At 31.7% G+C, this 26,309-nt stretch overlaps 2 protein-coding genes across 6 annotated transcripts; both read right to left on the bottom strand.

The window, feature by feature from the left end:
* Positions 1–312: 312 nt before the first annotated feature.
* Positions 313–6,850, bottom strand: LOC145976195 (uncharacterized). 2 transcript variants are annotated; one of them, XM_083107225.1, is made up of 9 exons: positions 6,632–6,850; positions 4,018–4,215; positions 3,368–3,739; positions 3,014–3,303; positions 2,782–2,878; positions 2,422–2,496; positions 1,818–2,102; positions 1,328–1,722; positions 313–572 (listed from the first exon to the last, which is right to left on the bottom strand). In XM_083107225.1, the coding sequence occupies exons 1-9, from the start codon at positions 6,681–6,683 to the stop codon at positions 558–560; spliced, it is 1,779 nt and encodes a 592-aa protein (XP_082963351.1). In that variant the 5' UTR covers positions 6,684–6,850; the 3' UTR covers positions 313–557. The 2 variants fall into 2 exon arrangements, with proteins under 2 accessions (XP_082963351.1, XP_082963352.1); XM_083107226.1 differs by lacking the exon at positions 2,422–2,496.
* Positions 6,851–13,123: 6,273 nt separating this feature from the next.
* Positions 13,124–20,096, bottom strand: Rasgap1 (Ras GTPase activating protein 1). Of its 4 annotated transcripts, XM_083107220.1 has the most exons (16): positions 19,930–19,972; positions 19,058–19,299; positions 18,653–18,773; positions 18,293–18,562; positions 18,038–18,194; positions 17,767–17,945; positions 17,352–17,687; positions 17,026–17,227; positions 16,731–16,949; positions 16,507–16,631; positions 16,247–16,381; positions 16,008–16,049; positions 15,365–15,471; positions 15,040–15,283; positions 14,582–14,923; positions 13,124–14,471 (listed from the first exon to the last, which is right to left on the bottom strand). In XM_083107220.1, the coding sequence occupies exons 3-16, from the start codon at positions 18,667–18,669 to the stop codon at positions 13,925–13,927; spliced, it is 2,922 nt and encodes a 973-aa protein (XP_082963346.1). In that variant the 5' UTR covers positions 18,670–18,773; positions 19,058–19,299; positions 19,930–19,972; the 3' UTR covers positions 13,124–13,924. The 4 variants fall into 4 exon arrangements, with proteins under 4 accessions (XP_082963346.1, XP_082963347.1, XP_082963344.1 ...); XM_083107221.1 differs by lacking the exons at positions 19,058–19,299; positions 19,930–19,972 and adding an exon at positions 20,019–20,096; XM_083107218.1 differs by lacking the exon at positions 19,058–19,299 and having other exon boundaries at positions 19,930–20,060.
* Between the last annotated feature and the right edge of the window lie 6,213 nt (positions 20,097–26,309).

Here is a 26,309-nt window from a genome sequence, read left to right as displayed (position 1 = left end):
CTTAAATTAATCTAGCTTTATTATGTATGCTGCATCAGTTATTATTTTTGTAAATATCTTATCTTTGAGAAATCATACAATATATATAATTTTAAGCTTTAACAAAGTTGTTGCATTTCAAATCATAACATATTTCTCAAACAAAAATAAAAACAGCTAGTTATATTAAAGAGCAAGAAAAAAATTAAAGAATATCATTTTTTTATTTACATATATATATTACTAATTTTATATCTTGATATTTTTTAAAACTACGAATTATATCATGTTTTCGACATAAATTATTTGCCGAAAAGATAATAATTTCACAACTCGAAAAAAATAAATATATTACCAAATTATCTTACAAGATAAACATTATTTTAATTATGAAGCTTACTGTCACTCTGGGATTCTGTGGAATTATTTTCTTCATAGGCAACACTTATTATCCATATTTCATATATTAAAGTCATGAGCTTTTTCTTCATTCTCAAGTTGATCACTATTCGCTTGATTAATTTTCATTCTTATTTGTTGAATTGATGCTTTTGCTTTAGATTCCACATGTGAGTCCTTTAGTGCTTTAACACCTGTTTGCAAAGCAATATATTTTCGTGGAAACTGCAATATACTATATTTTTTTAAACCTATTATTATATATTTGACAAAAATTTTTAAATTTTTGTCAAATATATAATAATAGGTTTAAAAAAATATAGTATATTGCAGTTTTTTAAATTAAATTTATATATATATATATATATATATATATATATATATATATATCCCACTGAAAAATATAGATCGAAAAAACGTCTATTAAATATCTATTAGGTGTCTATAGTCTTTTCGATCTATCATTTTTCACTGAAAAGTTAAACCATATAAGAAATTAAAACTCTTTATAAACTATATATATAGTTTATAAAGAGTTTTAATTTCTTATATGGTTTCACTTATTTGATAAATGGATTAAATGAAAAAGAATTATTTTCTAATTACAATGAAGATCCTCCATGCTCATTTTAACTATCTGTTTTACATCTACCAAATTTTAATTTATTTATAACTGATAAGTATTGGGAAAAATAGTGACATTGCTTAATCTAATTGAAACAATAAAATGTTTTATAAAACCATAATACATATAAATTTCTATAAGAATAAATATAGATAAAGTTATATTATTATTCGTTAGAATAAAGGGAGCTATAAAAGTTCTGTTTCTGCATGCATAGTATGTGCGTGTGTGTACGCATTCAAAAAATATATTATAATTTATATTTAATAATTTGTTATTTACGTTTCTGTTTTAGTATTTTGTTGTCTTTTTTTCCTTTTCTACCTTTTTTTTCTTTTCTTTCTCCTCTTCCTCCTCCTCCTCCTCCTCCTCCTCCTCCTCTTCCTCTTCCTCTTCCTCTTCCTCTACTTCTTCCTCTTCCTCCTGCTCTTCATCTTCTTCTTCAGCTTCACTGTCCTGTACAGTGGGTAATTTTCCATATTTTGCTTCAAGTTTAGCTATTAATTCTGAATCATCAACATTTTCGATTTCCTCATCTTCTTCCTCTTCCTCTTCCTCTTCTCCTTCTCCTTCTTCTTCATCATCATTATTTCCTTCCATTTGCTCTTCATCATACTCTACCATTCCCAAAACATGTTCGCTTTCAGATGTTTCTAATTCATAATTTTCTTCTTCTTCAGATGATATTATTTTAAATTGGTCCTGATTAGTATCGATTTCTATAGTCGAAAAATATAAGCAAATATGTGAGGCATACATACAGTTTATCTCAATATAATACAAGAAAAAAATAATAAAACATTATTCACCACACCTGCTTTAGCTGTACTTTGAGTTGACCATTTTTCGTTTACTTGTGGTGCTTTATCTTTTGGAGTTAAATTGTTTACATCGATTAGAGAAATATTTTCTTCTTGCAGATCCATATATTTAAATCTCAAATCTTCATAATTTTTCACTTGTGCTTCTACAGATTTTTTATTGTCGATATTTTCAACTGATTTAATTACTTGTTTAATATGAGGCGGTGGAACTATTGTATTGCGTCTTGATAAATCAGGCATGTCAATTATATCATGCGAAGAACGGGAAGTATTAACTGAAAAATTGAGTTATTCAGTATTTTATGTTGATGCATGCAAGAAGGATACAGATTCATTCTATGAACGTATATACTAAATATATAAAAGATTGATTTAATTATAATAAATTTATCTACGTCAAAGTTTTTTACTTACCTGTAAAAAATTTCAATTTTAATCTTTTTGATCTTACAACGATTACAATAATATTAAAATTAAACTCTTACTGCACATTTAATAAATCTAAACGATTGTTTTTTTATATATGTTATATATTGCAGCCTGTTATATATAAAAAATATGCTGCTATAAGATAATGCATAATAAAAAATTTACCATTGTTCCATCGTCTAACGAGAACAAAATGCGCAGCAACAACAAGTGCAACACCGACTCCAAACTTCACAGCCACTGCAAGCACCATATGTTTTATTTCTAATTACTATCTTTGTTTTTTTACAGGAAAGTACCATATAATCAATATAAAGCAGCAAGATATTTTTATCTTTTATTTTTATATTATGAAAAGGGGAGAGCGGGGTGTGCTGTTGTTTATATTATATATTTTCATGTTATATTCACATTAAAATCAAGTAAAAGAGCATGGAGGATCATTTTACAACTATAGTTGAGATTCGTAATTATCTAAAGGCTTTAGCAAAAGCATTTTTAATATATACTTTCTCGTAAACTCACCACTAGTAGATTCTTCTTCAATTTCTTCTTCTTCTTCTCCTTCTTCATGTTCACTATCTACATCATCTACATCTTCTTCACGTTCTTCACTTTCTATCTGATAAAAAGGCATTCATTTTTAATAGCAAAAAGATAAAATTAAGATAAAATAATTAACATCAAAAGATAATCAAATATATAAATGATAATATACAAAAATAATAAAAAGGAATGTAAAATGAAACGTACATACCTCTTCTAAGGGTTCAGCACTATTATCATCAATTTCATGAATGCCAGGTATATCTGCGAATTCCTCAGATATATCATTATCCTTCTCTTCTGCAGAATTATCAATCTCCATACTAGCTTCAAGCTCCACATCAAAGTTATTATTTATTTCGTTTATTTCATCTTCATATTCATTCGTCTCATCAGTTTCTTCCAATGTACCAGTATCATCATATTCTTCTTGTGCTTTATTTTCTTCTTCTTCTTCTTCTTCATTGTCTTCATCAATACCTTCGTCTTCATTTTCATCCTCTACAAAGAAAATTTTAATGAAAATAATTATTTTTAATATTTTTGTAACATTTTTTGCGTATACCATTTGTTTCTTCTTCTTCTTCCTCTATTTCCCCTTCTTGACTTTCTTCTTCTTCTTCTTCTTCTTCTTCTTCTTCTTCTCCCTCTTCTTCTTCTTCTAATTCTTCTTCCTTTTCCTCCTCTTCCTCTTTCTCTTCTACTTCTTCGCCAATCCCTTCGTCCTCTTCTTGTTCTTTTTTTTCTTCTTCTGTATCTTCTTGCTCTTCGATTTCTGTCGATTCTTCTTCGTCATGGTCTTCCTTTTCTTCCTCTTCTTCTAACACTTCTTTACTTTCTTCTATTTCTTCGTGCGATACATCATGATTGGACGGCAAATCATCTACCCAGCCTTCAAATATACTTGCCCACCGTGATGATGTAATTGGTGTATCGACTTAAAATACAAAATGTTAAAATATATATCAAATATAAATACCTTCTTACGTTTTAATTGGAATCATAGATATAGCAAGCGAGTGAATGATTGAATAGTATGTACGGATTAAGGATATTTTGTTTATAATGTTTTACTGATGAAAATAAAAAATGACAAAAAAATAAATCATAGAAAAAGAGAATTAAAACAGACTTTAATTTGTGTCAGCGTAATTTTTTGTTACAAATGAAAAAAATTCTTTAATATAAACGAAAAAAATTTATTTTTCTATTTACCATCTGTAGTCCCTCTATGTTCGAAGATTATTATACCAATTAATCCAACAAGAACAGCCAGTAAAGTAAAAAATATGATTCGTGCACACCAATGCCCGCCTGTACTACTTTCTTTATAAATGTGAATAGAGATATTTTCGACAGAAGTGTCAGTCGGACTGATCAAAGTAGGCGGTGGAGTACCAGTATCTTCATCATCTAAATATAATAAATAATAAATTAAAAAATGTTTTAATATTTTAACAATTATATATATATATATATATATATATATATATACACACAGGGTGTCTCATTTTAATCGATCACTCCGAATAACTTTTTTAATTTTGATTGTAGAAAAAAAACGTTTCAGACAAAAGTTATATGGTTTCAAGGGGGACATGAGACGGTGCCATTAGTTTGACCTTGAAGAGTCAGCTGAAAGTCACGGGAAGATCACCCCCAACTTTTTAAATGGGACACCCTATATGCTTTTGCATATTCTTGTAGCTCATCTCGAGAGCTTTCCAAAACACTATAATTAAGTTAGTTTTCATTAAGTACTTTCCGAGTTATGAGGCTTGAAATAATTTCTTAATTTTACATAAACTGTAAAATATCTTGTAAAATATTCATTTTCGATTATCTTACCTTAATACTTTTATGTACAAAATAATGAGAGGAATCAATTGGTATAAAGAAAACACATAGTTATTTTTAAGAAAAAAAATGTAATTGTTAATTACAAATTACATTTTTTGTTCGAAACAATTATGTGTTTTCTACGCAATGACGAAGAGAAAGCCAGACAAAGGAACTGTGGTATTGTCGCGTTTATAAGTCGTAAGGATAGAAAACGTGCATTGAAAAATCTTAAGGGTGAGAATATGACAAGAGTATATTTTACAAATGTACATGTTGTTTCTTGGGTCTTTGGAATCACCTTTTTATTTATATGTATATTATTAATGTATTAGTCAATTTTAATATATATTATATATGTACGTATGTATGTATGTATGTTTGTATGTATGTATATGTTATATATAAAATAATATGCGAAATAAGACGAGAAATAAATTAATACGAGAAATTAAATTTTTTATCGGATTTATTGGATTTTATCGGATAGCCCTCATTAGATATATATAAAATTTTAATCCGTCTAAGAAATTTGGCAAAGCTACTCAGAGTCAGAAAATGTGGGTTTTAGAAGCTCGACCTATCTTTTAGCATACAAAAATAGATTAACATGTATTATCCAATCTAAAAGCATTTGTGTTTGAATTCTACATAATTTTCTATATTCATTGTTGCTTAAACCTTATGATATTTACTTTATTCATAAACTGATTAATAAAATTTTATTATTCATATATACAAATTTATAATAATATTATATATTATATTGTTATAGATCTCAAATATGCAGTGTTGAGTTTAGCAGCCATTAGTCGCGTGGTATATTAAACAATAATTACATTAGAATACATTTATGCGATTCATACGTTGGAGAAGTATTAAACATCTTCAAATAAGTTTGCAGTTTTTGTACGAATTTTATGTGTATCTTCTAACGATGTCATTATACTGCACAGTTATTGTACGATATAAAAATCCTGTGCAGTGATACATAACATTGTTAGAAAAAATAAGGGCCTATATCGTATATAATATATACAAATTTATATATATATATATATATATATATATATATATATATATATAAAGTTTGTGGAAATTTAAATATACAAAACCATGAAATATAATTCTTTCAATGTATTCAAAAAATATTACATATAGATTTAAAAATTCTAAAAATACAATATTTAATTTCTCGTATTAATTTATTTCTCGTATCAGTGTTTGTTAAATATCGTCTGATAGAAGAAGAGAGAGAGAGGGGGGGAGGGGGAGAAAGGAAGAGAAAAAGAAAAAGAGCATGAATTGAGTTATTATTAGGGAAAATGGAAAATATTTCTATATTTATCATTATTAAAAATACAATTTTTTATAGAAATAAATTTTATGAGGTGATAAAACTTCCTTTTAGAAATGTCAGCAAACGATGATTATTTGCATTATTTTACTAACGGCAATTTAAGTGCAACATACAAACTGTTCATATAAATAAATCGAGCATTATTAGATGCAAGAAATTTATAAATTAAATAAAATTGAAATAAAAATATGTCATGCGTCTGCCAATAAATAACAAGCTACAGTATGTGGATATTTTTGGAAGCTAACGGAGGATCGTAAGAATAAAACTCCGCTCTATTATACGTGCTTGTAATATTATCGTTTCGTCACAATTTTTGGCGCATCCTGTTTTAACTTCAATACATTATTGTAATAATTAGTATGATTTGCGAATATAAAAACTAAAAACGCTCGAAAACGCAGTAAAAAAGCAGAGCATAAATGCGCAAATCCTTCAAAACAAGCAAGACGATCAAGTTAATAATAACGCGGGTATATTTTCTGCAGGTATTGATTGTATTTTATAAAATATAAAGGAAAAAAAACGTTGCTAAAATTATCGTACAGCCATGGGAATTTGTGTTATGAAAGTGCGATATGTGAATCGTGCGCGCGCTAGTATACCTTTTATAAGCCTGCAGTTCTTTACCTTTTTTGCGTCGTTTTTCCTTCCGTTTTCTTGGTTGCACATCACCAGACATTCTTTAACAAGCGTACACTAAATCGAGTGCTGCTTTGTGATCACTTTAAAAAATTTGAATTTTTAAATATGTGCCAAAGATCTCTACGTTGGAGATCACTATACTCTGTACATACAAAATTTCATTCGAAGATGCTAGATCGGCGCTTCTGAGCGCGAGAAAAACCTTATGCGAATTTATCGACGTCACGGGCATGTTTCGCGTGCCATCTATTGGGATTATTCTTCATTATCTTATGAATTATCGATACTCAATAGTGATTGAATATATACATATATCAATATATCGAGCTTTATCAACTGCTTGCACTTCTCAAATTAATACCGCCGAGTGGTCGTCGAAAGCTTTTCATTTACACTCAAGTGATATTGAGTCACTCAGTTATGTATTTTATAGTCAGATTAGTAACGTCATTATTTAGTGAATAAAAAGAAATAAATATTGTGTATATTCTTGATATTAGCATAATACTATTAATTATAAATATATAGTGCAATATACATTAATTATAAGTGTATAGTGCAATTATATTATTAATTATAATTATATAAAAGTATTATTAATTATAAGTTGCAGAATAACAAATAACTTATTCTCAATTACCGCAAAAAAATACAGTAATATCTGTATTACCTGTATTCTGCAATCTCTCGATATCCTTTTCTTCCCTTCTCTTGCATGACTCATATCTGGTATTATAGTGATTTTCTGTTTAGGCTAAATGATTGCTAAATCATTCCACGAACTACAGTATACATATATCTTTCTCATATCTCAATCGAAAAGATAATAATTATACATTTCTTTTTCTTAAACCTATATATCGTGCATTAATTATATTCTTATAAAATATTGCTTTTTCCATAATTGAGAAAGGATATTTTGATGCAAATTATTACAACTGCATCATCATTTTGACTAATTGTAAGGATATAACATCAAAGAAAAGCTTTATTACATTTTTAATAAATAAATAAATATATATATATATATATATATATATATATTTATTTATTTATTTATTTATTTCCGAGACAGCTGTTTCGTTGAGGCTTTTCCTCCTTTAATTGCAGGGGGCGAATTCCACCCATGACTCTGCGCTGTCCTGATCCTCGGGCGCTATCTCCGCTCTCGACTCGAAGATTGTAAACGCCGTGCCGGTGGTCGCAAAAAGATTCCTCTTCTTTTTCTTCCGGTTGTTTTCCGGCGGGTTGCCCGACGTACAAAATAATAAAAAAAAATTACAATTAGAAAAATGCGAAATCACAATAATAGCTCGTCTCTCCGGAGATTTCGATACGGCTCTCGCTATCTCCGGAGAGACGAGCTATTATTGTGATTTCGCATTTTTCTAATTGTAATTTTTTTTTATTATTTTGTACGTCGGGCAACCCGCCGGAAAACAACCGGTAGAAAAAGAAGAGGAATCCTTTTGCGACCACCGGCACGGCGCTTACAGTCTTCGAGTCGAAAGCGGAGATAGCGCCCGAGGATCAGGACAGCGCAGAGTCATGGGTGGAATTCGCTCCCTGCAATTAAAGGAGGAAAAGCCTCAACGAAACAGCTGTCTCGGACCGGAATCACAGGGCCCGGTCGGCGCTACCCTCCGAGGACGGAGGATGAAAGATCGGCCTCAAGAAGACCACCCGTAACAGGGTCGCCGACATGAAGATTTTCGAATTATCGGGGCCATTACGGCCCCCGATACGGCGTTGCCGCGGGGCGCATTAATACCTCGCGTATCGCGGCGTTATTGGCCGCGAATCCGCGCACCCCTGCACGCAGGATTGACGCCGCTATCGACCCTGGATCACGAGATCCAGGCAGACACTGGCGCGGGCGCTCGTCTTAACCAGTCGTTTTGATCGTTGTTGTCGCGTGTGATAGTGTCTGTTGCCGAAGACTGACGTAGGGAGAACGGAGCCGAGGATCATCCCCTGGCTACAGGAGCGAATATTGGTGAGGTTGCCCATTTCTAAATTGTGAGCCACGTACGCGATCCCGTCCGCTACCCGGCCGTTCTGTCGCCGTCGCCATTTTCGTGTTTCATTGTCGCTCGGGCTTTGCCCTGAGCTTTCGATTTTCGTGTATTTCGGGCGATTGAAGACAAGCGACCGAGGCGTCGAGGACGATCGTAACGTCGGCCTTGATTGATAAGGAACCGTTCGTCTCTCTCCGGGATTCGGGGTGTCGCGAAACGCGTAGCGACCGGCTCTCGTATATCGACCACGTGCGCGGTAAATCGCGGGGAATGCATTCGCTATACGTGCTGTCGAAAAGAGTTGTCGAAGCCGCGTAAGACATCCCCGCAATCGATTTTCGTGCGACTTTCGTGTATTAATTAGCGTGTATGTGAGTGTATGATCGTTGCGTCTCGTGACGTTGCAAATGCGCTGTCTTTGTCGCGCTCGTTACATGTATGATTTGCGCTTATTGCGAGATATTTGTCGTGCGCGTGAGTGTGTCGCGGTGCATAATAGATTATAACGAATTAAGAAATTGCCGAAATTCGAGGGCTTCGCGTAAGTAAAAAGCGTTACGCCGAAAAGAACGTAAGCGGCATTCGACGGCTATCGATTATCGATCGTACCGAACGCGCTCGTCGCAAGCGAGATTTTCCGTCTTCGCAAAATTTGCTTAATTACTCTCGCTCAATTATTAAGCCTCTTTTCGAACATATTGCTGTCGATTAAAAGAGCGAGTAAAAGAATAAAGGGAAAAGATCTGTAAAATGAGTCGTCGATGAGATTGTCGAAATTTCCGTTACGTTTTCGAAACACCGTTCGGCCTCGCAAAGTCATAAAAACGGGCCGGAAAAACTACAAATATCAGAGCTTTCTTATAGTCTCGATTTCGTACCGTTATTATTATCACCGCTATCGAAGAATCATCGGTAGTACATTTCGTTATTTCAAATGTGCTAATTTATACTATTATTATTTCTTTCTTGAATTCGTTATCTCTTTTACTTTATATTTTTTTTTATATATTTCTTTTCTTGAATAAATTTGTTATATTTTCTTTTATATTTTCTTTTATTAAGCTCGCGTAATTTATTTGAGTGTTCGCGTTTCATGATTGTTAAAGTCCGTTGTGCCTGTCGATTTTTCGTAATTCCCGAAAGCCTCGCATAAAATAATTTAATATTCTTTTCAACAGACTCTGCCCCTCTACCGTTAGGTGAGCTAGTCGGCCCGTGGCGAAACAGGCTAGTGTTTTTCGCGTTACTCTGGCATTTAGCGAAACTGATACGTGAAAGACCATATCTGACACCCAACTTCGAGATCTCGAGACGGCTTTCGCTTCGCCGCGGCTCGCGCGAGAACACCCTCCATCTTAGTTCCTCCAAGCGTGAGTATCTCTATCCTTGTGTTTTTGACGACGTTTTCGCTCCCCCTTTGTCATCCTCCTCTCTAACACCTCGAGGAGGAATTGTATATAAAATTATCACTTTGTGAGAAACGTCGCAATATATATATATATATAATATTGTGTTAACATGTTTTTCTGGTTTCATAAATATAAATTTTATATAAATATAAATATTGAGTTTTTCATATAAAGATCAAAGTGAAAAGCATCTTATTAAATGCATGTATATATCTGTCGTAATATATCATTCAACAGTATACGACGAATCTCTAATCGGTTTTTTAATATGTGAAAAATAAATGTGTATAAACGAACATTGAAATAAACGAGCATTAATTACATTAGAGGATACATTGTTCCATGTTTATTGCGCAGAAAACATATGTACAATATTAAAATAGACAAAGGATATATATATATATATATATATATATATATATATACACACATAAAGTTAAATATATATATTAAATATATATATATATATATACATTATAAAGTATTAAATATATATATACATATATATATATATATATATATATATATATATATATATATATAGCTCTTGCCTTTTTGTAGATATTAATTTTTTTATCTCTACACACATTGTATAAGTTAATGATTCTGTACGTAACCTATGCACACCAGAGATCGGCGGATTGCCATGCTTCAGGTGCCTTTTATGCGCATTTTCATTTATAACTAAAGAAAGAAGCTTCCATTGAAATTTTCTTACTCTTAATTTTAATCATATTCTTCATCAGAAAAAACATTTTTAGATTCACTCGTTTATTTTCTCTCTCTTCCTTCCGAATTTTGTTCAAATAATTACAAATTATTGTAACAGAAATAGAAGGTATTATCACTTTTTTTAGGTTTTTTCGAAAAAAATATATTAGTTTATTGTATTTATTGTATTAGTGTACCTTGATTCTGTCTCTCTCTCTCTCTCTCTCTCTCTCTCTCTCTCTCTCTCTCTCTATCAAATCATCTCTGGAAGTATTATATTGTCATGTGCATTGCATATAAATCTTTTTCAAAAACAAATGTGAAGCAGTAATTACTAATGATAGCAATCTATAAGTGTATATTTATAATCCTTTAATAAATTCCGAATATTTTAACGCGTTTAAAAATAACAAATTAATAATGAAAATTACATTTTGTAGAAAATTTGTAATTTGGAGGAAGGATTATATAAATTATGAAAACTGATTATATACTATCACAGGAAATCGATAAAATATTTATTTAACATATAATCAATTGTAATAGCATCATAGAATGCATAAACTATGTGAAAGCAAAATGTTATTAAAGTAAATTTGAACAACACTATAAAATTATAATATCTTTTTTCATGATATTTTTTTCTATTAAATAATTTAACAGATTTAATATTTTTAAATATTTAATATCTCTACGATTTTTGAGAATACACACACACACACACACACACACACACACACACACACACACACACACACACACACACACACACACACACACACACACAGGGTGTCCCATTTAAGTTGATAATGCGAAATATCTTAAAAACGAAGCGTTGAAGAAAGAAATGTTTTAAATAAAAGTTAATTGACTTTAAGGGGGCCATAAGATGGTGTCATTGGTTTGACCTTGAAAAGTCATTTGAAGGTCACGTGAAGGACACCTCCAACTTTTTAAATAGGACACCCCATATACTTTTACATATTCTTGTAGCTTGCCTCGAGAGCTTTCCAAAACTATAATAAAGTATTTCTTCATTGAGTACTTTTCGAGTTATGAGGCTTGAAATAATTTCTTAATTTTACATAAACCATAAAATATTTAGTAAAATATTCATTGTTCGATTATCTTACCTTGATACTTTTATGTACAAAATAATGAGAGGAATCAATTGGTGCAAAGAAAAAGCATAGTTGTTTTTAAGAAAAAATATGTAATTTGCAATTAACAATTACATATTTTTTCTTAAAAACAATTGTATGTTTTCTTTACACCAATTGATTACTCTCATTATTTTGTACATAAAAGTATTAAGGTAAGATAATCGAAAAATGAATATTTTACAAGATATTTTATGGTTTATGTAAAATTAATAAATTATTTCAAGCCTCGTAACTCGAAAAGTACTCAATGAAGAAATACTTTGATATAGTGTTTTGGAAAGCTCTCGAGGTAAGCTACAAGAATAAGTAATAAAAAATAGGGAGTTCCATTTAAAAAATTGAAGCTAACCTTCACGTGACCTTCAAATGACTTTTCAAGGTCAAACCAATGACACCATCTTATGGTCCCCCTTAAAGTCAATTAACTTTTATTTAAAACATTTCTTTCTTCAATGCTTCGTTTTTGAGATATTTCGCATTATCAACTTAAATGGAACACCCTGTATATATGGTGGACATAATTTTTTTATGAATCAGTAATGGAGTACATATTTTTGAACAAATGTAAAATTTAAATTATTTTAATAAAAATAACATTATATAAATGCAGTAAAAAAGTTTATACATGTATGTTTATAGCTGTAAAGAATAAAATTCAACGCTTGTAATTATACGTTATTTAGATATTTTTTATCTATGATTGAATTTGTATGTGATGTACTAGTCTAAAAAGTATTGGTTTAAGATTTCACAAGTTTTCTCCTAAAATTTGTAAAGTAACCAAGTCTATTCACAATATTAATAGATATCTTTGTATTTTTATTCTTTGCATTTTTTTAATATAAAATAGTTTTATATATATATATATATATATATATATATATATATATATGTAAATCTAATATGTTATATATATAAATATCTAGTTTTATAATTAATGCTATTAAAATTGTATAACTAATGCAAGACGTTATACTAAAATTGATGAAATTATGTATAAATAAAAAATAATGATAATTATTATAAAATATACTATTTTTTATGATATATGAGATATAATCGTTTTATATTACACACACACACACACACACATATATATATATATATATATATGTATTATATATATATATATATATATATATATATATATATATATATATATATATATATATATATAAAATTAGATAAATCTAATATTGAGTTTATCAACGAGAACTCGACTTTTAAACAATGAGATTACAAATTGTGCAATTAATAACACAGTTAGTATCATATTTATGCACATTTTCAATATATTGAAATGAGGTGAGAAAATAAATAAATAATAAATAATAGAGATTTCTGTGTATGTGTGATGACAAAATGTTACGTTTTGCATAACACGGTAACAAACCAAAAGGCACATTAAAAATTATACTCTGTTGAACTCTTTCTTATTTTTAAGCAGTGTTAAAAGAGAAATGAAACAATTTATAGTAGAAAGCTGATATATGCAGAAGAAGAGAAAATGACCTCCAAGCAAAATCATTAATTTATACAATGGAAATGTGTGTAGAGGTAAAAAAAAATTAGCCCCATACTTACAAAAAGGCAAGAGCTGTATTGTGTATGTACAAGGTGTGTGTGTGTGTGTGTGTGTGTGTGTGTGTGTGTGTGTGTGTGTGTGTGTGCGCGCGCACGCGCGCGTATATTTTTAAAGAAATGACTAATGTAAATCTCTCTTTGTTTCTCAATTTAGCTACTCGCACCTCACTTTTTTTAGCCCATAAATATCGTTTTTTTAACGATTATTTATTGGACTGAAAAAAAACCCGTGTAAATGCCCTAGACAGATACGTCAGTGTCTGTCACGAATAATTGCTACGAATGTATCTGGGCTTATGCCAGTCTCCATTACATACACCCCTATTTATTGTTTAATTTTTTTTTAATTTATACTAACGCGCAACTTTTACATTTGTACATAAAGATAAATTATTAATGATTGCCACGCTCATTCAATGAGTTGCAAGATATGTCAGGGGCATCGTGTTTTAATCGTCTCGTCAATGTACATTCATCTAATATTCTAGTGTTGTCATAATTAGCCAATCTCCGCGATAACGTACCCGATAGATTAATACTATCTGCCGTTAATAGATTGGTGCTTTTATGATTTTCTATATTTTCATTGCCATTTCTTTCCGATTTATCAGATCTTAATGAATTGTTTAAACTATGATCGAATTTTCTGAGATCATTTTGGATACTTTTGATAGCATCGCTACTATTTTCGTATCTCCGCAATAAATTGCTTTCATTCTCATACCTACGATTAATAGAGCCAGAATCAAAACACTTTCTGAAAGTATCATCGTATCTTTGATTCTCGACAATTTTCCTAGAGAATGTCGTGTCATAATGTTCTGTTTCTATGCATCGTTGGTTTACACTATCCAACTCGTACATCCGCTTCGTTAACTGATTTTCAAATCCTGCTCTACTAGCTAAGTGGAGGTAGTTGTCATCACCAATAGGAGCTTGTCTAGAGAAATATAATATATTATAATCGTTACTTTTCGTGAATGTTTCAATAAAAATATTATGAGAATATATATATGTGTGTGTGTTAAAGTAATCAACTGTACTACATACTTGCTGCCATATTTGGTGTCACGTGCCAGTCTTCTAAAATAGGCTCTATGTTCACCCTGCAATGCATATGCAGCTTCTCTAAGGGCGTTTAAAGTCTTGAAACAAGAAGGTACATCTTCTATAGGCGATCCTCCATCTGGTATAACACATATATCACTAGCACCATAAACTGCTTGGCATTCACATGCATTCATTAATGTCTCAAGGCGTGACATATTTGTAAAAATTAACGAATGTATCCTTTGCAAATCGCGGTCTGGATCTAAAACCATTCGTAGTCCAGCTTCTATACCTGGTGATACTTCACTACATCCTGGTGCAACTTCTACAGCTGCCCGACAACTGTAGATTGTAAAAACATAGAGACAATTAGAGCTTTAATACAAGTTTTATTTAGATATTCTTTTTAATATATGCTTTTAATATATGATGTAATGTTTTTTTTTTAAATTACATACCAAAGCCAATGGCCATTAATGTATGCACTTGGATGATACTTTTCTAAACGGTTGCTGTTTGTTTGACATATTTTTGTAAGAATATCAATCCATTCTTTTTCTTCAACACAATTACCGGCTTGCACGTACAATGCTCTCTGTGGCTGAATAATTTGAAACATGTTTTTCATTTTGAAAGAGTCTTCATGAAGTCTCTCCACTGCTAAAATTTCTTCTAATGGTATCTTACATAAAGGTTCTTTACCTGTGAAAAATTTATTTCATAAAGTTTTTTAATTTTGTCTCTTGAAACAGAAATAAATACACTTTATAAGAAAACATTTACCTTTTGTTTTAGAATATGTTAAATCTTGTGTAGTAAGTCTAAAATATCTCTGCTTAAAATTCTTACGACCAAATCGTTTTCTACCTTGTGCCCGTTTAATCATTATTCTATAAAAAGCAATTGCAAAAGCTCTCATAGAAATATACCCAATCAGCCAAATCTATTCTAACAGATTTTGCCAAGTGCCTGCTACAAGTTATTGTAAGCAGAAAGACTGCAGATTGCAAAACCTGTTATATTAGATAATGATAACAGAATGTTAGCAGAAATGTTACAAAATCTGCTGACATAATTTGATAGCAGGACACTAGCAAAAACCGAGCAGAATTGGCACAGAATTATCACAGCATATTGATAACAGAAATCGAGCAAGATCTGCGCGATGCAATTTTGATGTTAGATTGCCGGTAGAAACCGAGCAGGATTTGCGCACACAATCTATGATAGTAGATTCTGTTAGCACAATCTGTGGTCAGATTATATTTTACAGACTCTGTCGTCAGAACACAAGCTTAATGCAGATGGCTATGGTTTTGATGTGAGATCCTGATCGAATCTGTTGCTAATCTGTTGACATTTTGCTTACGTATATATGTGAGTTGTGTATTGGCAATAAATTTAAATTTAATCTTAAAATACCAACCTCTTATCACAATCAATAGTATGCATAACGAGAAAATATACTCTATTAGAAGTATATATAAAATATTTAATAGTTTATAAAGAACTTATGCAGAGTTTCAGTATATTACAATTTTAAATAAAGAAAATCTGATATTTTAATGTGATTATATTTTTTAATATTATATATATATATAATATTAAACTTCATACTACAAACAAAAGAAATGAATTACATTGTATCTCTATCAATAAACATACCCTTCTTTTAACACCACTGGTTGTTCTTGCAACATTGTCGGACGCTGTTTTGTAAAACTACTAGTATTACTACTAGTCGATATTAACTCCAAAAATTGCTTGACTGCTTGAATATGCCTATCTGTATAAAACTCTCTACAAAATTAAATTACATATACGTAGCAATATAAGAAAATATAATTTGTTTTTTTTTAAACTTACTACTTTAAATATGCAAGATTTTGACAATTTAAAAAAAAATACTTTACATAAAATCTTACCTATATACACATTCCATATATTCTTCTTTACAAACACTGCCTGCGCCACCTCTGCAAGACACCAGATTTCCTAAACTTTGGATTGTCTTAGATATTAATGTTAATGTCCTATTCGTTTGTGAATCCTGTAATAACATCACATATATAAATTTAATAGAAAATAAACTGCTATGAAAATTATATTAATGTACTACATTCATACATATATCTTCTTAATTACTTACAATTTGTTCACTAGTAATATCAAATAATCTTGGACCCAATATTGCAGGAGCAAAAAATCGTAAAAAGATAAATCCACTGATCACTGAGTATCTCACTTCTTTATTTTTTGGAAAGTGAGTTGCAGCGAGTTCTCTTAAACACCAGAACATTTCACACATTAAAGGTGGACATCTTACTCCTGATGTTGTTATAGCTATAAATACTCTTTCAACATATTCCTAAAAAAAGAAGGCTATTATTATATCTCTTATCATTTTAAGAAAGAAATAAATGTACATTTATGATTAGTAATACCTTCAAATTCGTCAAATTAGTTTGTATAGTATTGCTATCCTTTACTCGAGTTGGGTCTATTTCACATTGCTTTTTCTCAAGGAAGACTTGTTCCATTGCAGGTCTAAGAGTACTGTGCAAGTAATGAAGACCTGCTAATCTCATACCTTCGTCCATCATTTTGCTCACTAATGTATTACCTCGAAAAATTGTCGTTGGATCACTTAAAAATTGAAAGAAAAAAATCTCCAAAAAAAAGAAAAGAAATTTAATTTATTATAGTCATTATTTATATGACTATAATAGATGATACAATATCTAATTTAAAAATAGTACAGTCTACTCACGTCAATTTAGAAATCTCATGACTAGCAAGTGCTCGCATTACAGACACTAATTGTCCATGATGCACCAATACTTTAACTAATGGTTGTGCAGCTTCCATTTTACTAGCTACAATTTCACCCAATATATAAACAGCCGATGACGTTATCGGCTGAACATTAACGCTTTGCAATAATAAATTTCTAAGCCTATCATACATTTCAGATGGAAATACATGATCAGCTGTATAATGAATTTTTAGACGTAACGATCCCAAACCTGGCAATGTACCAGGTGATGTTGAGTTATTTGAAATTTTATACGGACGATGTTTTGCTGCTCTTGGTTGCAAAAAATACCTGCATAAATATAAAATAACATAATTCAGTCAAAAGTTCCATAACAATTCTAATAAAAAGAAAAAAATAGTTGTTATACCACGCAGTTGTTGTACTAGTTGGTAATCCTTTTAGTGTGACTCGAATTTCGCCGAGAAATACCGGTTGTTCACCCATACCAGGAGATGCATGCCACAAACCAACAACTACTTCTCCAACTTCAGCTCCTTCCATAGAGTAATGAGAAATATCTTTGTCCTTGGTCTCTGTTAATTCTGGCTATAATACAAAAAGAAGCCAATTTTGTGCATGTTGTCTTTCTCTCTCTTTCTCTTTTTTTCAAAGTAATAATGAGTAATGTACTTTCTTACCTCAAATATGAATGTTTCATTAAAATATGGAGATGATGTTTTTTTTCTAACTTTTGTGCGTTTCGATATTTGTTTACCATTACTATAGATGACTGTAACAGTTGCAAAGGGATCACAGCTACTATTTTTAATAGTTAATTCACTACATTCTATTACTCTGTAATATATAAAGTATAATATATTATCAAACATGTTTTATATTCATATATTACATATAGATTGTCAACACACTCAATAATTTATCACTTTTCTTACCTTACTGTAAGTTTAGGCTGAGCATGTTCAACCTGAGGTTGCAAAGCAAGTTCCAGATGAGCTTTGCCTTGGACCTCAGAGTCAGCATCGACTGGTTTCAAAGGAAACCAATGCTCTTTATTATGATATGATGCTAATTCTTCTCTTTTTATTGCTACCTTTCCTAAAATCTTATCTTGCTTTAAATGTCTATCTCGATCATATACATAAATGCCAAGATAACGAAATTTTCTAGGCACTTCAAACTGAAATTCTTCTCCGAAAAATGGGCTGTTTATATAAAAAATGAAATAATTACTTGTAAATAATTTAAATCAATTAATTATGCTCTAAGATAAAATAGAAAAAATCAATATTTACTTGAGTGTTCTTTCCATAGTTGTCGTCCTGAATATTTCCTCCTGATCCAGCGACAGCACGCAATAAACGTCCCTCGTACTTGGAGATCCATGGCTCCGACTTTGAAGATTTTTTACTTCTCCTGTATAAAAAATAATACATGATGTAATTAACGAATATTTCTTGAGAAGTAAGGCATTCATGTTATTATTTTAAACAGTTGTTTGAATAATTTGAGAATAATTGTTGCAATTTATTTTTAATGTGTGTATATGAACAGAGAGAATTATTCTCTTTATTAATTCATAGATAATAATTAGTATGTATTGTTCTTCGTTGACTTAAAGCCAATATTTTGTTATTATATTATTGTCATACACAAGGCAATGCATCTTCAATTCATTTATGTACATTTTATTAATTTACCATTCTAATGCTCATCCACGATTTTATCATTAAGCTTCTCGATAAATTGTTTCAAGATAAAATCCAAATTCTTTATCTTAAAATTGTCAAATTATATGATTAAATCTTTTAACACTTTTATATATTTTTTTATCATTGAACGTTATTTACGAGCTTAATTTTACATCACACTCAAAAGGAAAATTATTTGTTGCAGAAGAATCGTCATTTTCTAAACTTGTGAAACTTGTGAATTTTCTAAACTAGAGAAAATTAAATTAACTTGGAGAAAATTACACTACACTATTTCATTCATCGAGTGACAAACAGTGACAAACGGAATCGAGGAGAGATCCAATTAAGGTAAGATACAATTAACTCAAAATTTTTGAAAATGTTCAATACGCGATTATTACGTGATCGCGATTTTCTCATTATATACATTCTCGCACAAATACAAATTTTCACAAGCACGCATGCACACCCGTGCGCGGGCGCACGACATATACACGCACGTGTATGCACATGTGTAGGAGACAACGCACGCGTGGGAGTTGAGAGTGTATGCGTCAATCACTAGCGAATTTCGCATGAAAATCGGACGTTGTCGTCGATCACGTTCGTCGACCGCGCAAAATCCCATCGCGTTATCGAGACATCGGTCGCGAAGACTCGCCGTTTATCGGTGGCGTTTCGAGAAGAACATAGTAAAAAAAAAAAGAAAAAAGGCGAATATGATCGTGGGAGTCAAATTAGGTGACATCCTGAGCGTAGCTCGAGCGAACAAACGGTCTCGCGGCGTCCCGGAAATTGAGATTCCCGATCGATCCCCCATCGCGGACGGCGAGGACGCATCGCACCCGCGAGTCCCACATTGCGTTCGCGCTTCCTACCGATTTTGATCTTTAGTCTCTCCTCAACGCGAACTAGGCGCGTCTCCTCGGCCATGTTACCTCCATGACACTACTGAGTGACTACCTACACGAACGGAACGCAAACGGTTCGTTCATTCTGTGAATGGGTCTAAGCAGGGCCGTGACGTGACGTGTCGGTGCCCATTCATACCGCGATCTCTTACACACGTTTTTCGTCGCTCTTTGCATCCCCACCCGTTATCACGCGATGTATGCCATTACTTCCGCCCGCTTCACCAAGTACACATGTATACGCGTCTTATATATATATATATATATATATATATATATATATATATATATATATATATATAAAGATACATATATAAAGATATATATATATATATATATATATATATATATATATATATATGTACACTTATACATATGCACCTATATATATAAAGATTCTACATACATGTACAACAAAAACGAATTCTGTACTCATTATTACGTTGGCAGTCTTATTACTACAATAGTATGCATATTTGTAATTAATACTATAAAATTAATTGGAATAGAATTCATCTAAGTGACGTCCCATATCATATTGATGTTAAATTGACTAAAACATGACATAAATTTGGTCAATGACGTAAAATTGGCATTACTTTGTATTTTCCTTGGGATATTATTATAATTATTATAATCTCTAAAATAGCACAACGAATTAATATTTCACTTTTCGGTATTTATAAAAATCATGGAAATATTGTACAAATATATATTTTTTGTCGAAAATCGATAATCTTTACAATTATATAAATGCAAGTATGACGCACATGTGTGAGAATTGTTAGAATAAAAGGCCGTTTCTTTCCTTTATTAAGTGATGTTGATAATAGTATTATAATGATAGATTATCTTTATTCATGTTGACGTCGAAGAATTAATCAATGAATTTGTTTATCAATCATTTATGTCTCGATAAGAGCATGAGCAATACTTTGATTAAATTATATACATACATATCCTACGTAGAATATGTTGGGAGGAGGAGGGTGAAACATTTTCTAAACATATCTAATACATGTTTTGCTACAATTTAATTTAATTAATTAAACGACAGATATTGTGGTTTTTAATTCTATAACCTGATGTGAAATGATTATATTACATGTTGCATAATGAGTGTAGATAATAAAGGCAATTAACATTAAGTTTTGATAATATCGCTAATCTTAATTAATAAAATAAAAGTAAGATAGGACTATAAAAAAGCTGTTATATTCTTTTGATCCAAAATATTAAGTTTATTATTTTTATTATTTTTATTAATCTTTCTATACAAAATCATGCAAATTGTATTTTTGTATGATTAAATATTAATAATTTTTTAAGCTAATCATTTTAAATGAATAAACAATAGGTTTTTCTTTTCTCCTCCGAATATTATTTTTTATATGTAAGATTAAAATTGCGTAACTTTTGCTTCACTTAAATTACAACGGATTTATATGTATGAATTAAAACTATTAAGAGAATTCAAATTTTAAAACTATTCAAATTTTTTTAATAAATTGACAATAGTACTCGCTATTCAATATATAGCTACTCGCTATTCTACGTATAGCAAAAATAATTGATAAATAGACTATTATATTCTTAATTCCTTATTTTTCCATATTGCGTCTTCAATATATGTACATATATGATCGAGGAATATGGATTTTCCAGACAATCTAACGCGTCCATTTGTTTCCTCGTGCGATGATTCATTCATCATTGGTAACATTTATGTATCTGTGGTATGACAATCGGTCGCTACGGGGTTGACATATATCGGGTGTCTAAAGGGACGCGCGTAACATTCTCTCTCTCTCTCTTTCTATTCTTTTGCTCACGATATGCATGCACACACATATATAATCACAGAGTTAAATCACCACCGCTCGCGTTATTCCCGTTCTATTTCTCTCTCTTTCGTGATCAGTGCTCATTATATTTTTTTCCTTGTCTTTAGTGTCAAGTCTGTATACTACGGCTGCTGTATATATACGAACGATACGATGACAGAGTGTAGGCGCGCGCAGGTCGGTTGGTTAACTGTATGTGTGTGTAAGTGGTGAGCCACTTCCTGATGGCGCAATGGCCCGCTTCCTCTCCCTCTTCGTCTGTCTTTACTCTTCATGCGAATTACATCGTCTTCTCTCTCCCTCCTCCCTCCCTCTCTCTCTCTTTCTCTTTTTCTCCATGCACTCTGTCTCTTCTTACTCTGTTACACTTTCTCTCTCTGCCTACCCATTTCTCTTTTTTGCTTGTTATTAAAATAACACAATAAAAATGCCACACGAAACCTCATTAATGTAATAAAGTTGTAGACTCTGTTGAAGATACAAAATTTCACAAATTGCATTGAAATAAACACAATAAAATTTGTAAAAAGAAACAATACTATATACTTAAGAATTTTCTTGCTTGAATTGTACGAGAGAAGAATGAGTGTTTTAACAAGATTTTTAATCTAGACTACCGTATCATTTCTTACCCCTCTTTCTTCTCATTGCCTGTACAAAGAAAAAATAAGAGTATTTTGAATATTTCTCGGAAAAAAAGAGAGAATCTTACATGTTATTTGTAAGCTTGCCAGAATTTTGTTTTATATCTTTTTCCTTTGTTGCTTCGGCACAAGTATACATTACTTTTCACAATTAAAATCGAGCGCATTAAAAGCAATGTTAATTTTTAATCAGTAAATGTTCGCAAAAATAATGATACATCATAATCTAAAATATATTAATATATTAATAATATGTAAAATATAAATGTAAAATATATATATGTAAAATATATTATTATCTTCGCTTATTCGAGATAATTGTGATTTACCGTTAATTATGAAATAATCACATAAAGATATATTATCTCAAAGCTACCTAGGTATACCAGCTTCGTTCTTTTCACAGAATTTCCCACGTAGATATACGTTAGGATAAGAATGATCTTTTCGCAACGACAACGGACGCTGCGTGTAATTAAGTGAGGAATTGTAATGAAAACCACGTCTTTTAATGAAAAGGCAAAAGAAAATTTACAAGCTTCCCATGTATTATTGTCACAATGCATGCTATATAAATAAACCTTCACAACAAATTACGTAATTTAACATTGTTTTACTATAAAAAAATAATAATTTCACTATAAAAAAAATAGGAAACTCGTGATATTTTTGACAATGCCAAGAGAAACACATTTTTTACAACCTAAGCATATTATTGCACATTAAATGCAAATATTCGGTTTCGTAAATGTTTCCTTCGCTGGAAATTTTTAGATAAATTCATCTTAGATAAATTCTTAAACACTATTTTCGTATCATGTGCTTTTCAATGATAATATCTTTTGAATAATACGAAATCGCATATAAATTGTTAGCTAGGTATCCAAAGCTATGATGAGTAATTTTACACACACACACACACACACACACACACACACACACACACACACACACACACACACACACACACACACACACACACACACACACATATATATATATATATATATATATATGAATGTATGTATATGTGTGATGTGCGTTATTACATACGAGAAAGTTTTCCAAGATGCAATTAAAAAGAAACATATATCTAGTAATTTCACATCAAGTTCTTGTCATTACGATTTCTAAAATTAATTAAACAGATTAAGTATTTATTAGAGAGGAAGAGAGGAGGGGGAGGGAAAGAGAAAAGTAAATTAGAAAATAAAAATATATTAAAGATAAAGATGATAGCGGTTTGTAAATTGTACATTCGCTCTTCGTTAGTCGAGTGTCATTTAACCAAGAGACAGTAAAAAGATGGAGGGAAAAAATTATGCGAAATCGCGCATAAATGTGACAACCGAATGAGAATTATCAATTGAAAACTGTTAAAAATTACTCAATCTCCGTGCTGTATATATGTATCACTACCGTAGGCCGGGTCGATCGAGCGAGCACGTGAATGGGAACGGGTGGAGCGGTTACAGGGAAAAAATATGAATGAAGTCGTGCGGTAGTGACAGTCGCGTACGCGGATTTACGTTCGCCGCGCATGCGTCCCCGATCCGTAATGTACGTACGTAGCACGTGCATCGTTCCGTGCCATTCAGCGTAAGTAGCACCACTGACGAAGTTACTGTTAAAGACAGCCAATGTTACAAGTACTCACTTTGAAAAATCCATCATTAAGCTAAAGCTCTTCCAGGAAATATATAACACGAAATATAACACGACAAAAGTAAATATATATATATATATATATATACAGGGTGTCCCGAAACTAACGCTTGATATTTTAAAGGCAGATTCTCTGGCCAATTTAAAAACGATTTTTCCTCAGCGAAAATGTCGCGGCACTATAATAGTTTTGGAGTTATAAACGATTGAAAATAAAGGGTTTTTCGCAAACTAAGGCTTATGGGAATAAAATATTAATAAAGTCACATTCTTTAGTTAATTTTAGGTAGAGTTTACTTTAATAGAATTTTAATTTAAGGCTTAGTTAGAAAGATACATGATGACAAAAATTGGGAATATGCAAAAAATAATGATCTCCCTCATTAGTTTCGGGACACCCTGTATATATATATATATATATATATATATATATATATATATATATATATATATATATATATATACAGGGTTTACCAAAAGTGTGGAAACCCCTTAATATTTCGAAAAATACGCATTTTAAAAAAAAATGTTTCATACAAAAGTTATAGGGTTTTATGTGGCGCATTACACAGCAACATTACTATGACCTCGAATAGCGTTGTCAAGGTTATGTGAAGGTCACCTCCAACTTTTTAAATGGGACATCCTATATGCTTTTGCATATTCTTGTAGCTTATCTCAAGAGCTTTCCAAAACACTATAATTAAGTTAGTTTTCATTAAGTACTTTCCGAGTTATGAGGCTTGAAATAATTTCTTAATTTTACATAAACCATAAAATATCTAGTAAAATATTCATTTTTCGATTATCTTACCTTAATACTTTTATGTACAAAATAATGAGAGGAATCAATTGGTGTAAAGAAAAAACATAGTTGTTTTTAAAAAAAAATATGTAATTGTTAATTGCAAATTACATATTTTTTCTTAAAAACAACTATGTTTTTTCTTTACACCAATTGATTCCTCTCATTATTTTGTACATCAAAGTATTAAGGTAAGATAATCGAAAAATGAATATTTTACTAGATATTTTATGGTTTATGTAAAATTAAGAAATTATTTCAAGCCTCATAACTCGGAAAGTACTTAATGAAAACTAACTTAATTATAGTGTTTTGGAAAGCTCTCGAGATAAGCTACAAGAATATGCAAAAGCATATAGGATGTCCCATTTAAAAAGTTGGAGGTGACCTTCACAACCTTGACAACGCTATTCGAGGTCATAATAATGTTGCTGTGTAATGCGCCACATAAAACCCTATAACTTTTGTATGGAACATTTCTTTTCAAATGCGTATTTTTCGAAATATTAAGGGGTTTCCACACTTTTAGTAAACCCTGTATATATGGTGTGACGTTGCCGTCCCGACACGTGTCCATCCGCCCCGAATATCTTGATGGGGCGCGAGCTGAGCGGCCGCGCCAGAAAAAGATAGCGAGAGCCGTATCGTGATCTCCGGAGAGACGAGCTATTATTGTGATTTCGCATTTTTCTAATTGTAATTTTTTATTATTTTGTACGTCAGGCAACCCGCCGGAAAAAAAACCGGAAGAAAAAGAAGAGGAATCTTTTTGCGACCACCGGCACGGCTCACAGCCTTCGAGTCGAGAGCGGAGATAGCGCCCGGGGATCAGGACAGCGCAGAGTCGCGGGCAGAATTCGCCCCCTGCCATTAAAGGAGGAGAAGTCTCAAAGCAACAGTTGTCTTAGACCGAAGTCACAGGACCGGTCGGCGCTATCCTCCGAGGACGAAGGACGAAAGATTGACCTCAGAAAGACCGCCGATAACAAGATCGCCAACATAAATATTTTCAAGTTATCGGGGCCGTTACGGCCCCCGATACGGCGTTGTTGTGGGGCGCATTAATATCTCGCGTGTCGCGGCGCTATTGGCCGCGAATCCGCGCACCCCTGCGCGAAGGATTGACGCCGTTATCGACCCTGGATCGCTAGATCCAGGGAGACATTCTGGTGCGGGCGCTCCTCTCGGGTAGTACTCTTTTACTGTGTTGTCGTGTGTGTGTCGCAGCCTAGATCGAGATCGAGAGGACGAAGCCGAGGAACATCCCCCTGGCTGCGGGAGCAAGTATCGGTGAGGTTGCCCATCGCATAATTATAAGCCACGTACGCGATTCCGTCCGCGGACCGGCCGCTCTGTCGCCGTCGCCATTTTCGTGTCTCGTTGGCTCGG

Source organism: Camponotus vicinus, unplaced genomic scaffold (assembly GCF_025532165.1).
Source record: "Camponotus vicinus isolate PSW18456_S1 unplaced genomic scaffold, iyCamVici1.0 SCAF_8, whole genome shotgun sequence".
NCBI classification, from domain to species: Eukaryota; Metazoa; Arthropoda; class Insecta; order Hymenoptera; family Formicidae; genus Camponotus; species Camponotus vicinus.
This window is presented reverse-complemented; position numbering and strand designations above follow the sequence as displayed.